General features: G+C 42.5%; 2 protein-coding genes across 2 annotated transcripts in view; one reads left to right on the plus strand and one right to left on the minus strand.

Moving 5' to 3' along the window:
* Nucleotides 1–11,863, minus strand: part of ACADM (acyl-CoA dehydrogenase medium chain) — a 31,145-nt gene extending 19,282 nt beyond the window's left edge. The window contains exons 1-6 of the mRNA XM_041749097.1: nt 11,747–11,863; nt 6,979–7,069; nt 3,811–3,908; nt 3,625–3,694; nt 2,756–2,856; nt 1,787–1,867 (exon numbers count right to left, since the gene is read on the minus strand). Of these exons, the coding sequence (XP_041605031.1) occupies nt 1,787–1,867; nt 2,756–2,856; nt 3,625–3,694; nt 3,811–3,908; nt 6,979–7,069; nt 11,747–11,776 (471 nt within the window). The 5' untranslated portion in view covers nt 11,777–11,863. The remainder of the gene's footprint in view (nt 1–1,786; nt 1,868–2,755; nt 2,857–3,624; nt 3,695–3,810; nt 3,909–6,978; nt 7,070–11,746) is intronic.
* LOC121487411 (nascent polypeptide-associated complex subunit alpha, muscle-specific form-like) lies at nt 11,759–13,359 on the plus strand. Its single transcript, XM_041749098.1, has 2 exons — nt 11,759–12,071; nt 12,851–13,359. Exons 1-2 carry the CDS (start codon nt 11,775–11,777, stop codon nt 12,884–12,886), a joined length of 333 nt encoding a protein of 110 aa, XP_041605032.1. The 5' UTR covers nt 11,759–11,774; the 3' UTR covers nt 12,887–13,359.
* The last annotated feature ends 700 nt before the right edge of the window (nt 13,360–14,059 follow it).

Raw genomic sequence — 14,059 nt, forward strand, 5'->3', positions numbered from 1 at the left:
TTAACCAACTGGGACAGTCAGGCGCCCCAAATCCGAAACCTTGTATCAACTTTTCGCAATAATTTTTACCATGAGATTATTTTTAAAAGCAAAAACCTAAGGAATTTAAGTATATAACAACAGATAATAGTGAAATAATTTATAGCACAGTATGTCCATTAGATAACATATTATGTAATAATATCATAATAAAATTTATCTTTTTAATATTGCAGTATTTAAAAAGGTGTGTAAGAAAATGGTTATGTTACAAAAGATATAAAACTGCATATATGACTCTAACTGTTAAAAACACATTTATATGTATTAAAAAATCTGACAGTGTGGTTCATGCCCACCTAAGGTCACACACATACAAAAACCTGACAGCAAATGTAGCAAAACAGTTGGTAAAATCAGTTAACTTCATATCTGAGGGATTATATAGATGTTTTTACAATCAGAAAAATTAAAAATATTATTTTTTTAAAGTTTAAATAATACATTATATGTAGTATGATTTTATAAGTATTTATTGGAGTTAAGTAACTAAAACTGTAAATTAATCAAGACAAATATATCTACTGAATGTTTTCATTTTCATCCCTGACTTCATATTTTGGGTACATTTACTATTATGCACTAGAAGGGGGAAAATATACAGTAAACCTTTATTAATTCACAAGTTAGAATAACTTAGGGACTACAGTAAATTTATTTTCATATATACTGAAGGCACTGATAACACAAAACAGTCAAAAATGTTTAAAATACTTGAACTATTTTAAAAGACTTTTATCTTAGAAATACATACTTCTAAGCAATAATTATAAATATTCTTATCAGTGCATTAAGGTAGGTTCTCCTAAGAATCTCTAAGCTAAAATTTTTTAGTATTATTTAGTATTATTACTATTTCCAGTATTATACAAGCTACAGGAAAACAATCTAAATGTGTCACATAATTCTTAGACAATATTGAGAAATTAACCTACTAAACTAATTTGTTGAAAAGTGACCATTAACAAAGAAATCTATATAAATGTTTTTATTAAGCAGTTTGCCTAAAATTTCAGTACCTGAAATAAGAAATGTTATCTTTAACTATTAGCTTCTACTTTTGCAGACCAATTTTCACAATTAGCTCAAAACTAACAATTTACTATATTTTGGTATCACAATCACACTCCAAATTGAAATCTGTTCAACTCATAAACAAAAGAAGTAAAAGTCCTTATGTAAAAACACTTTGAGAACATGTATTTGTATATGTTATAATTATCTTTTTTCCTTTTTTTAAGTAGGTTCCATGCCCAACATGGGACTTAAACTCATGACCCTGAGATCAAGAGTCACATGCTCTACTGACTGCCAGGCAGGAGCCCATATAAATATTTTTTTTAAATCCAATTTAAACTTTTGTTGAGTAGTGCTCAAGAAATTAAATAAATTCTATAAATGTTCTTCCCAAGTCATTCAGTCATTCAACAAATAAAATAACTTTTCAGTCACATTAATTTCTTATTAGTTCAAAAGACTAGTAGTTCAAAGACTATTGTCATACATTCAATCTGAACTTCCTGACACAATCATGCAGTTCCTGAAATGCAGAGTACTCCATTAAGCAGATATTTCTTTCCTGGAAATAAGCTAGCAGATTATTAAGACACTTGTCTGGTAACCCAGAAACATCATACCTAAATATATTGCTAACTTTTGTCTTAATATGTTACAGCCCAGTGTACACATTTGTATTGGAAAGGAGAAATAGCATCCTTCTTTCCAAGTAGCAGCCGCACATACTCACACACATCAATGGCTCCTCGGTCAGCCTCCCCAAATATTTCTTTTGTTGTTGATCATTTCCAGCAATAATTAGAGGCATTTGCTACCAAAAAGAAAAGCGACATTGAAAAAAAGCAAGATATTTTTATTAGGTATGTAAATTCAGAGATACTATAATTCAAAACAAGAGAACTACTCCCCCCACTCCCAAAGGCTAAGTCCAAAGAACCGGCCTTTATTCTTCCTTTAAGAGAGCTAAAAACCATGAGGAAATAAATCTGTGAACCCAGTATTTTCAAAAATTAAGTTATATAGGACTATTTGGTAATATAATATGTAAAAATCCACTGCAGTAATATGCACTAAAAATTAAATTTAGGACAAATGATGTGGTATATATGATCAAACCTCTTAAGAACTGCTCACTAAATTCAGCATTGCCAGCAGTGGCAGCAAGCCATCCCGATCCTTTTTTCCTGAATGCTAGTTTTTGGCCTTGCCTATACCTAAGAAATGCCACTAAAGCAGCAGCCAAAGTATAGTGTCCCTACAAGGCTAGCTAGAACTCCAATTACTGGAGACAACAGGGCAAGAATGATCGACTCAGGCAGTAAGAAGAGCTCTAGGCTTCAATGCAGAATCTTGTGTTTTTTCTTTTTTTGTATCTATCTACTTACCCATTTACTTTTTAAGATTTTATTTATTTACTTGACACAGAGAGAGACAGTGTTCACAAGCACAAGCAGGGGGAGTGGGAGAGGAAGAAGCAGGCTGCCCACTGAGCAGGGAGCCTGATGGACTCAATCCCAGGACTTTGGAATCATGACCTGAGCTGAGGGCAGACACTTAGCCAACTGTGCCATCCAGGCCACCCCCTGTTTATTCCATTTAAAGAAAATTGTGTTGCACCAACTTAACCTAACCTATATCCCATTAACAGCTCAGTTAACTATTAATTTTCTAATAACTATTTATTTTCTAAAAGACTTACCCCCAAAGAATTTGCTTCAATAGCTGTCTGAACCCCTGTGCATCCATAAGCCAATTCTTCAGTAATTAAACAAGCATCAAAAGTTCCAAGTCCAAGACCTCCTATAGTACCAAAATATTTTAAGATCCATTATAATATGTAGTATATCTTGTCAGAAATAAAGGTGAACTATTTTAACTAATAAGAAACTAAAAAAGTGTTCTGGTTAGCACAGTAACAAATTATACTTCTCTAAAATAAGTTTTAAATATTTCAAAAATATTTTTTTTAAATTTTATCTATTTATTCATGAACGACAAAGAGAAAGAAAGGCAGAGACACAGGCAGAGGGAGAACCAGGCTCCATACGGGGAGCCCAACATGGGACTCAATCCTGGAACTCCAGGATCACGCCCTGAGCCGAAGGCAGACGCTCAACCACTGAGCCATCCAGGCGTCCTTCAAAAATGTTTCTATTTGTAATCTGGACCTGTCTTCCTGTTTCAACTTGATATTGTAAAAATTTGATTCAACTGTGCTAAAACTTTGACTTTTTCACCTGAAGAAGTGACAATGTCACAGAAAAAAAAGTCTTAATAAAATGCAAAATCAAAGGTAGAATCAAAATGTAACAAACTGACTAAAGAGAAATTACCAATGTCTAAGATGAAGTTAAGGTTGAAACCAGTTAAAATGAAAAATGCGTCTAAGTGTTAATACAACATTTCTAAAAGTAGGCAACTACTGAAGTCTGAACAGGAAAATAAAAGTAGAGGCCCTAAATCATAAGTGAAATATAAATGGCAGCCAATATTTGAAAGAATGAGTACAGTCTTATCATTTTCCCTGTTCATACTCATTCTAGGATTAAAAATGTCATGAAAGCTTACCACAACTCTCTGGAATGTGTGTATTCATTAAACCAAGTTCCCATGCTCTTTTAATTAGGGGGACAGGGTACTAAAAGAAAAAGGTAAAAACAAAAAAAAAAATTATATTAAAATCTACATAGTTTGATTATATAATCTTATAAAAAATGTAAAAAACTTTTTCTCCTTTAATATGCATACACCTACCTCGCCAGTTTTATCATATTCTGCAGCAACGGGGATTATTTCTTCCCTGGCAAATTTACGAGCAGTAGCTTGAAACTCTTTTTGCTGTTCAGTGAACTCTAAGAGAAAGTCATTTAGAAAACATTAAAACAAGACAATGAGCTGAAGATGAAGAGTAAAGTCCCATGAACTCAATATGTGAAGATTTATAATGGAGTCTTTAACTTTTGATTAATCAGAAAGTCCACGAAGTGTACTTTCTGCAAAGTGCAAAGACCGCAACACACTTTTGGACTAGCAAGATTCCACTGTACAAATGTAAGTAAACCCATGTCAATACAAGTACAAGAAGGAGGTAGGGAAGATTTCTAGCTTTTACAAGTGAGTAACAGATATAAACTTGTTTTTCTCTTCCAACTGATGAGAGTAAAAAAATTTTTGTTTTTACTTGTTACTAGTTCCTATACAGATTTATCAAATGTTTACTAATACTGAAATGAAACTAATATATAAGACATTCCCTCACCTCAAGAATCAGTCTAACTAGGGAGACGAGACATGCTTAATGACCATAAACCAATAAAACCTGCTCCAAAATATCATGTAAGAATACCAAAACAATCACACTCTTCCTTTAAACTCAGATTTAAAGGGTATAAATTAATACTTTAAGGTTATATATTAGCACAAAGCAACTGGTAAAAGTGGTGAGAGGGTTTCTCAAAAGTTAACAATAACATAAAACTAATTCAATTACATAAAATATGAGGTTCTGTTGTTATAACACTAATGAAATGAATATGCTGGCTCCTGAGGACAGGAGCTGATCGCTTGGATTTTTTTCAAATCCACACTACCGCAAGGTTTAAATGTGGTTGTGTACAACGTCCAGGGATATGTAAGATTTTAAAAGAGATAAAGGCTGGGCAGCCCAGGTGGCTCAGCAGTTTAGCGCCGCCTTCAGCCCAGGGCCTGATCCTGGAGACGCGGGATTGAGTCCTACAACAGGCTCCTTGCATGGAGCCTGCCTTTCTCTCTCTTTCTGTCTCTCTCTAATAAATAAATAAAATCTTTAAAAAAAAAAAAGAGAGAGAGACATAGGGTATTCTGGGCAAGAAAAATAAGAGCAAAAGCAAAGACACAAGAATGAGCAAGCATACTGATGACTATAATAATTATTTGTATGGGGATGTAAGAAAATGTAAAAGGCATGAGAATTTTGGTTTTGGATCAAACAGCCTAAAATCCAATCTCCCATTTTATTGATAAGGAAACAAGAGCCCAGAATGAGGAAATGATAGTCTTAAAATGAATTAACATTGTATACTTTTTTTTTTTTTTTTTAAGATTTTATTTGTTTATTCATGAGAGACACAGAGAGAGAGGCAGAGACATAGGCAGAGGGAGAAGCAGGCTCCCTACAGGGAGCCCGATGTGGGACTCAATCCAGGACTCCGGGGTCACGCCCGGAGCCAAAAGCAGATACTCAAGCACCGAGCCACCCAGGCGTCCCTAACATTATATACTTACATATATTTAAGAGTTTTAGTCATGGTTCTCTACATCAGAATTTACTTCTAATATTGGGACCAGCAGATACCAAGGTTGTGGGTGAGTAAAGGACAGGGAAGGTAGGTACCTGGTTTGTATTATTTATTGAGAAACTATTTAAATCCAGCCACTGTATACTAAGGACTTTACATACGTCATTATTCTTCAAATAAATCCTATGTGGCAGATATTATCTTCATTTTAGAAAAAGAGCCATATACAACTGCTCAGAGATATTACTTCTAGTCCTTTTAAGCTTTACAACCTCCCTCCTAAACACTTGTATCTAGATCATCTTGTTACTCAGCAAACTAGCACAGATTTCTCCTGCTGGCTTTTTTTTTTTTTTAAGATTTGATTTATTCATGAGAGACAGACAGCGAGAGAAGCAGACTCCCTGTAGGGAGCCTGTTATAGGACTCCATCCCAGGACCCTGGGATCAGGGACACAGCCAAAGGCAGACGCTCAACCACTGAGCCACCCAGGTGTCCCTCTCCTGCTGGTTTCTTACTATTATGAATCTGTATGTGGGCAAACCGAAACTAAATAGCAATTGTACCTAACCTATATTAATAAGAGAAAATCCAATGCCCCAAACTGCTATCCTTATATGGCCTAAAATTTTTCATTTAATTCTCTTTAAAAAACTGTAAGGAAACTAACAATCTTAAAAAATAAAATAAAAAACAAAAATGATAACCTGTTATTTGTATCTGGGTATGAGTTAATTTTTTTTTTCGTTTCTTTTTTTTTTTTTTTTAATTTTTATTTATTTATGATAGTCACACACACACAGAGAGAGAGAGAGAGAGAGAGAGAGAGAGAGAGAGAGAGAGGCAGAGACACAGGCAGAGGGAGAAGCAGGCTCCATGCACCAGGAGCCCGACTTGGGATTCGATCCCAGGTCTCCAGGATCGTGCCCTGGGCCAAAGGCAAGCGCTAAACCGCTGCGCCACCCAGGGATCCCTGGGTATGAGTTAATTATCTGAGCTCCCTTGTAACTATTTTCTGAGACCAAGAAACCAGAGAAAATGGATTTTTAACTAAAGGAAAGGTAATAATTTTGAAGCAAGAAGCATTTTAGGAGGCAAGGATGCTAAAAATAGGAATTACTATTATTATTATTTTTGCTCAGGATCTTCATTTTAGAGACCAAAGGGGAAGGGAGATCTTATTCCTTTTCCTTCCAATACCACATGACTCCCCAAACCCAAAACGTTAAACTATTCATTAGCATCAAAACTGCAGTTCAGATGTATCAGGGCCCAAATAGGCTTTGGCTTATTAGCAGGTACCTAGCACTGTGTACCTAAGTGTTCAAAACATGTTTTTTACACTCGAATTTCTAACTTGAAGACTGTACCTAATAGTACATTTGTTATTTATGTAGGGGTACATACTTAGAAAAAAAGGCACAGGTATTTATGTTTGCTGCTAACACAGATCTCCACGTAGGATATTACACCGAAAAAAAAAAAAAAAAAAGAGATCAAGAAAATTGTGTATGACTGAACAATCTGTGGGTGGTAACTGGTTCTGATCATTGACAGACATTACTAAGACGATTTACAAATACATTCCTGACATAAATATATATTAAATATGTTTAAAGTCAAAAGACAGAACAAAACACATACCAAAATTAAATCCCAATCTTGGTTCATGCTTTAGGGCAGGTTTTGTATGTTGTAGTCTCCAGTCAAAACGAGAAAGGCTTTTTTTCAGGACCTGTAAGGGACAATTTTACAAAAATAAATTTGACAAATTAAACATCAAATAAGAGAATACTGGCAATTACAAGTAAGTACAGCAACTTGTTTGGCTATACTCAACAGCATAGTTTTTTAAGCCATTACTTAAATGCCTTCAACCGTAATTTGATTTCTATATTAAATAAGCCACGTACCAGATGTGTGAACACTTAATACAAAGAAAAAAACTTTTTAAAGCAATGAAAATAATAGTAGTATTTGTACTACTTGAGTGTCTACAAGACAAACAATAGGGATTGAGAAGCAAAAACAGGATGGTATAGTGCTGCATTCAAGAGTCCCCTAGTCTGTCAACTTTGATACCCTGTCCCTGTGAGCCTCACAGGTATGCCTCTGGGAATCTTCCCCGTGGAGGGTTCCATTTTCTAAGATACTTCACTTTATTTAACAAGTTAGCCTAAAACCATGTTCTGTATCTCCAGCTGTTGTCTACAAGCATTCCTAGAATATTCTAAAACAGTAATCAGCACACTAAGGCAGCCATCAGTTTTTGTTTTTTGCTTGTTTGTTTGCAGCCACCAGTTTAATAAATACAATTTTACTGGTACACCATATTGTCAATTGCTGCTTTTCCAGTTGCCAGAAACCAGATAGTCCACAAAGCTGAAATTATTTACTCTCCCTTTACAAAAATATTTGTGAACCCTCTTCTAAATAAATTACAGACGTGGGCAGCCCAGGTGGCTCAGCGGTTTAACACCGCCTTCAGCCTAGGGCGTGATCCTGGAGATCTGGAATCGAGTCCCATGTCAGGTTCCCTGCATGGAGCCTGCTTCTCCCTCTGCCTGTGTCTCTGCCTCTCTGTGTCTCTCATGAATAAATAAATAAAATCTTAAAAAAATAAATAAATTACTGACATGCTTTTATTAATATCTGCAATATACTCTTATTTCTTCAAAAAGATATATAATGTTCCTTTGCAATCCATTTTTATACTCATGATAATTTAATGTACACAAAAGTAACCATTTGCATTCTTTCTCTACGATTTTATTTATTTATTCACAGAGAGAGAGAGAGGCAGAGACACAGGCTCCATGCTGGGAACCTGACGTGGGACTCTGGGACTCGACTGGACCCTGGGTCTCCAGGATCATACCCCAGGCCCAAGGCGGTGCTAAGGCTGCCCACCTTTTGCATTTATTAATGTTAATGGAAACCATAGTGGACCTCCTTCATGAGTTATGTTTGAGGACACCAGAATCAGTTTACATTTCAAAGGATTTGATGGAACTATCCCTATGCAATTCTAATATTCCAAAGAAAAGAGAAACTGAACAATATACTAAAAGATCAAGAATTGAACTTGTGGGGATCCCTGGGTGGCGCAGCGGTTTGGCGCCTGCCTTTGGCCCAGGGCGCGATCCTGGAGACCCGGGATCAAATCCCACATCGGGCTCCTGGTGCATGGAGCCTGCTTCTCCCTCTGCCTGTGTCTCTGCCTCTCTCTCTCTCTCTGTGACTATCATAAATAAATAAAAAAAATTAAAAAAAAAAAAGAATTGAACTTGCTTACGTTTTTTGAAAATTGTAAAAAGAAACTGTCCATTTTGTAGATGACAACCTCAGCTTATAAAGAGAATCACCTACATTTACTTTTTTTTTAAGATTTTATTTGACACAGAGAGAGAGAGGGAGAGAGAGAGAGCGCATGCACACAAGGGGGGGGATGGGAAGAGGGAGAAGCAGGCTCTCGACTGAGCAGGTAGCCTGATGTAGGGCTCAATCCCAGGACTGTCACCTGAGCTGAAAGGCAGACACTTACCTAGCTAACTGAGCCACCCAGGCGGCACCTGAACCACCTACACTTAAAGTGACGGTATGGATTGTCAAATATCTTCTTTTTTTTTTTAAATTTTATTTATTTATTCATGAGAGACACAGAGAGAGAGGCAGAGACATAGACAAAGGGAGAAGCAGGCTCCATGCAGGGAGCCCGATGTGGGATTCAATCCCAGGACTCTGGGATCACGCCCTGAGCCAAAAGCAGATGTTCAACCAATGAGCCACCCAGGCAACCCTGTCAAATATTTTAAATAACTCTTCCTAAATAACACTTTATACAATTTTGAAAAAAATAACTACAGAGTACAAAAATTCATATCTTCTTTGCAATTTTCATTAAATTAGTTTGGAAACAAATCATGGTTTCTCTAGCCCTTATTGTTCAGTCATCATAGACCAAACATACTTGTCCAGGGTCACATTCTACATGCCAATTCACTTAATCTCCAAGTCAAGCCTAGGATTAAGGCACTATTTTTATCCTTACTTTGCATACGAAGAAACTGAGGCTCTGAAAGTTCCAAGTGAAACTGGCCAAGGTCACTCTGCTATTAGGTAGTGTAACCAGGATTCTAATTGTAACATTAACTGTAGAGTAACCACCTTGCTTTACTGCTCTTTCAGTTTAGGTCTCCTAATTGGTTACTACATCCAATAAAGAAAAACATCCCACAAAAACCAGACCAAAAAAACCTTGCTCTTCTAGTGGTTTAGACACCACTGCACAAAATCAGACCTCATAAAACAGGTAAAACAGTCTGCTGTGACTTTAAATAGGGAATTATTAGTGGACTTAAAATAATTTGTAAAAAGTTTACATATTACTCTTCAGGAAAATGTCACATAAAGCAAAATACGGAAGTAGCTACAGACAGGAAACAATCCCCATCCATCTGCTAACGATATATAATGTTAGCCATTTCGAGAGGTGGCCCAATGCACAGAGAATATAGAATTAGTAGATTATTTAGACTTAGAATGGCTTGAGTCTAGATTCCCCCAAGTGTTTTTGAGACCTTGGGCCAATTACCAACTTGCTGTAGCTTCTCTTCAAATCTAGAAAGTGAAGCTCTTTTTTTTTTTTTTTTTTCTGGATGATTTGTTGAGAGGATTTAAAACAAGAAAACATCTTGGATGCATCTTGCCAAATAAATGCTGACTTATCACTCTGGGCTCTCTACCCAGAACAACCAGATTCTGAATCTCCAAAAGACAAAGGATACGGGGGAGCTTGGCTCTGGTCTCACAGAGTCAAAGAAGGGAATCTGGACAAAGGGAAGTGAGTAAAGCGATAGAAGTTTATTAAGCAAAGGTGCAGAGAAGGCTCTCAGGTGTGAGAGGGGTCTGGAGAGGGTCGCCACTGAGGACTTGCAGGGTTGGTCTTTTATTAAAAGCCAACCGGGGAGCCTCAATCCTTTAAACATCTCTATTGATATCACCATAGAGTAAGGACTAGTGATAATATCTTCAAAGGCTTACTTCCTTTTTAGGTAATTCTTTATTGGTCACAAGCAGCTGTTATAACAAGGCCTCACCTGTGGCACCTGGGATTGGATGGTCTGGCTTATTCACCTCTGGTCTGGGAAGCCGCTTTTGTCCCTAACTCAACAGCATCTCCCATCAAACCTCAAGTCTGCAATCACAGTACAACTATAATGAAACACTTTTGTGTATTTCTTAGGAATATAAGAACCTGGGCAGCTTGGGGGGGCTCAGTGGTTTAGCACCTGCCTTTGCCCCAGGGCGTGACCCTGGAGACCTGGGATCGAGTCCTACGTGGGGCTCCCTGCATGGAGCCTGCTTCTCTCCCTCTCCCTCTGTCTCATGAATAAATAAATAATAATCTTTAAAAGAAAAAAAAAAAAAGGAATATAAGAACCTTAAATTTTATGGGAGTGTCAAAGAAGAGATACACGGGTGTAAGTTTTCTGGATCAGGGTTTTCTATATTTTCCCTTGGAGAGATTGAGAAATTCGTCTTTTTCTGGTTGAGAAATTAGCCTCTTTCTTTTTTTTTTTTTTTTGGTTGTCAGTTAATCATCATTAAAAAAAAATTTTTTTTTTTTAAATTGGAGTTCAATTTGCAATCATCATCTTTGAAATCCCCCGGTTTCCATCGGCCCGGCCCATGACCTCGCACAGCCATCGGGAATACCGGGCAACTAGACTTTTCATAGATCCTAAAATTCCGACTCTTTTTGGCCGAGAACATGAATTCCTCACTGACAGGTGACGTCAGGACGGCTGTGTTAATGGGCCAGTAATACTCAGGGCGAAGGTCAGCAAGCGGCCGAGACGGCGTCGAGTGCGCGAGCCACGACCCCGGGATTCCCGGACCCGCGTCCGGCGAGGCTCCGCGGCAGGGGCAGGTTCTGCCTCTGGGCACCCGCGGCGGGGCGAGCGCGGCGGGCTCGGGCAGCCCCGGCCGCCGCCGCACGGTCGCACGGTCGCCCCGACTCCGCGGGCCCCGCGGGGACCCGACCCCCGCGCTTTCGGGCCTCGCCCGGCGGCGCGACACCTGCCGCCGGCCCCGACTTCCCGGGCTGGAGGCGCACGCCCAGCGGCCTCCCCTCGAAAGCTACAGCCGGGAGGGCAGGCCCCGCGGCCGAGGCCGAGGCCGGGTCACGGAGGGGGAAGGTCGCGGCGAGCCCGGGGCGGCCCGAGGGCGAGGCCAGGGCGGGGGCGCGGGGGGCGGGGGGGGGCGGGGGACAGCGACGCCCGGGCCCCGCCGCCGCCTCGGGCCCCCGGGCCCCCGCCCGCCCGCCCGCCCTCCCGCCGCCACCCAGCGCAGCGCCGGCGTCGCCCCGCGCCCCCCCCCCCAGCGCCGCGGCCCCCGTGTCCGCGCTCACCCCGCAGCTGCGCCTCAGCACCGCGGCCATGGCCGCCCCGCGCCGCTCCTCCGCGCTCCGCCGCCGCCAGCCGGGGTCCTCCCGCGCCCAGGGCCCGGAGCCGCCAGGCCACGCCCCGACACGCCCAGGCCCCGCCCCGACACGGCCTGGCCACGCCCCCGACACGGCCTGGACACGCCCCAACACGGCCTGGCCCCGCCCCCGACACGGCCTGGCCACGCCCCCGGCGTGGACGCGGGTCGGAGGGAGGGAGGGAGGGAGGAAGGGCGGGGAGCGTGTGCCACCGCCGCGGGAGGGCGCTTCAGCCGCGGCCGCGAGACCCCCGGCGGGAGCGGAGGGGAGGGGGGGGGAGCGGAGGGGAGCGAGGGGGGGCGTGTTCCACGGCGGCGGGACCCCAGGCGGGTGCGCAGGGACAGGGAAGGGACGGGGAGGGAGGGGAGAGGGGGAGGGGAGGGGGAGGGGCGTGTTCCACGGAAACCGGACGGCGCTCCCGCCGCGCACGTGCGACCCCGGGTGGGTGGGGAGGGGACGAGAGAGGAGGGAGGGAGAAGGGAGGGAGGAGAGGGAAGAAGAGGGGAGGGAGGGAGGACAGGGGAGGGGAAGACACGAGAGGGGTGGGAAGGAGGGAGAGGGGAGGGGAGGGAGGGAGGAGAGGGGAGGGAAAGACACGAGGGAGGGGGGAGGGGCGTGTCCGCGGAAGCCGGCCCATCCCGCGCGCTGCCCGTCCGGGGAGGCTGCAGCCGGGAGCGCGGCGGGCGGGGCCGCGGGGAGTCCGGGCGCGGGGGCGGCGGGGCGACGGAGAAGCGCGCCCGCCGGGCCGGGTGACGCCGACCTTCCGTGCCCTTGCCCGGCGCTCCCGGGCCCCTCCGCCGCCCGCCCTCGGCCTGCCCTCGGCCTGCCCCGGGTCGGGCCGCTGCTGCGGGGCCTGCAGGGCCTGCGGCGCGGCGCGGGGTCGCGGCTTCCCGCCTCCCGCCTCCCGTAGTGCGCGGGACTTGCCTTTTTAATCGCCACGGTCCGGGCTTGGGGTGGATCCCTCACCGCTACTTCGTGTCAACTTGCTAAACAATCTTTTTTTCTTTTTCTTTTCCTGCAAATGCCCTGCAGGCCAACCGCAATCCCGTTGCGACCTCGTCTTTTTAATCCCGTGCCTTGCTCCGCCAGGCCTGCGGGTGCACCGCCTTCGCCGAGGCCAGGCACGAGGAAGAAGCGTAGTTTAGGGCCAAATTCCAAGTTACAAGCACCGGAAAAGGGAGAACTCGGTTTGTCCAGGAATCCCCCAAGAAGGCCTTCAAAGACCTGGGCAAAGCAGAGGACTGTTAAAGAAGGGTAGGATGGGGGGGGATGGGTATAATAGGACTAATGCACCTCAGTTCTATTATTCTGAACATTTTTCAAGACGATGAAGATGCACAAAAGGATACGAAATCACCCTTGTGCTCATCACCTGGATTTAAAAACTGTTCCAGTCCACGCGCATGTGGAATTTAGGAAGCAAAACAGGTGAACGCGGGGAAAATTAGTTGTGACTTTTGTCATGATTGTTTTACTTATGTGAGTGTTTGGTGTCATTCTGTTTTTGTCAGAATCCTAAATTGAAACATTAAGATACTTCACTTATAAATAGACTTTAGGGCAGCCCCGGTGGCTCAGCGGATAGCGCCTCCTTCGGCCCAGGGCCTGAGACCGGGGATCGAGTCCCACGTGGGGCTCCCTGCATGAAGTCTCTCTCTCTCTATCTCTGAATAAATGAATAAATTTAAAAAAATAATCTTTACACTCCCCCACAATAACGGATTTTTTTTTTTAAAGAAACAAAGCCAATTATCCTGAAGAATACCTGTTTCTGAGTTGTCTGATTGTATTCATTTTTCCTCCTAAACCTTGTAGCTTCTATAAACAGCAAATTCCCGGAGGCTTCTGTAGCTTGCATCAAACATTTCACAAGGATGTTTTTTAGGTCCACTGTGTGATGTCAGGTTTATCTCACTGTTAGTAACAATAAGTTTGATCATTTGATTTTTTAGAAAAGATTTTTTTATTCATGAGACACACACACACACACACAGAGAAGCAGGCTCCCTACAGGGAGCCTGATGTGGGACTCGATCCTGGAACTTGATCCCGGGAATCCATCCTGGGGCACAGTCCTCGGACTTCCAGGATCATGCCCTGAGCCAAAGGCAGAGCTTAACCACTGAGCCACCCAGGCACCCCTGGTCATTTGATTAACGCGCTGACAGTTCTGTTGTAAAGGCATGTTGTTCTCTTTGCAATTAAGTAATCTATATATTTCTATTCGATATCATGCCAAAC

This window comes from Vulpes lagopus, chromosome 3, assembly GCF_018345385.1.
Source record: "Vulpes lagopus strain Blue_001 chromosome 3, ASM1834538v1, whole genome shotgun sequence".
NCBI lineage: Eukaryota > Metazoa > Chordata > Mammalia > Carnivora > Canidae > Vulpes > Vulpes lagopus.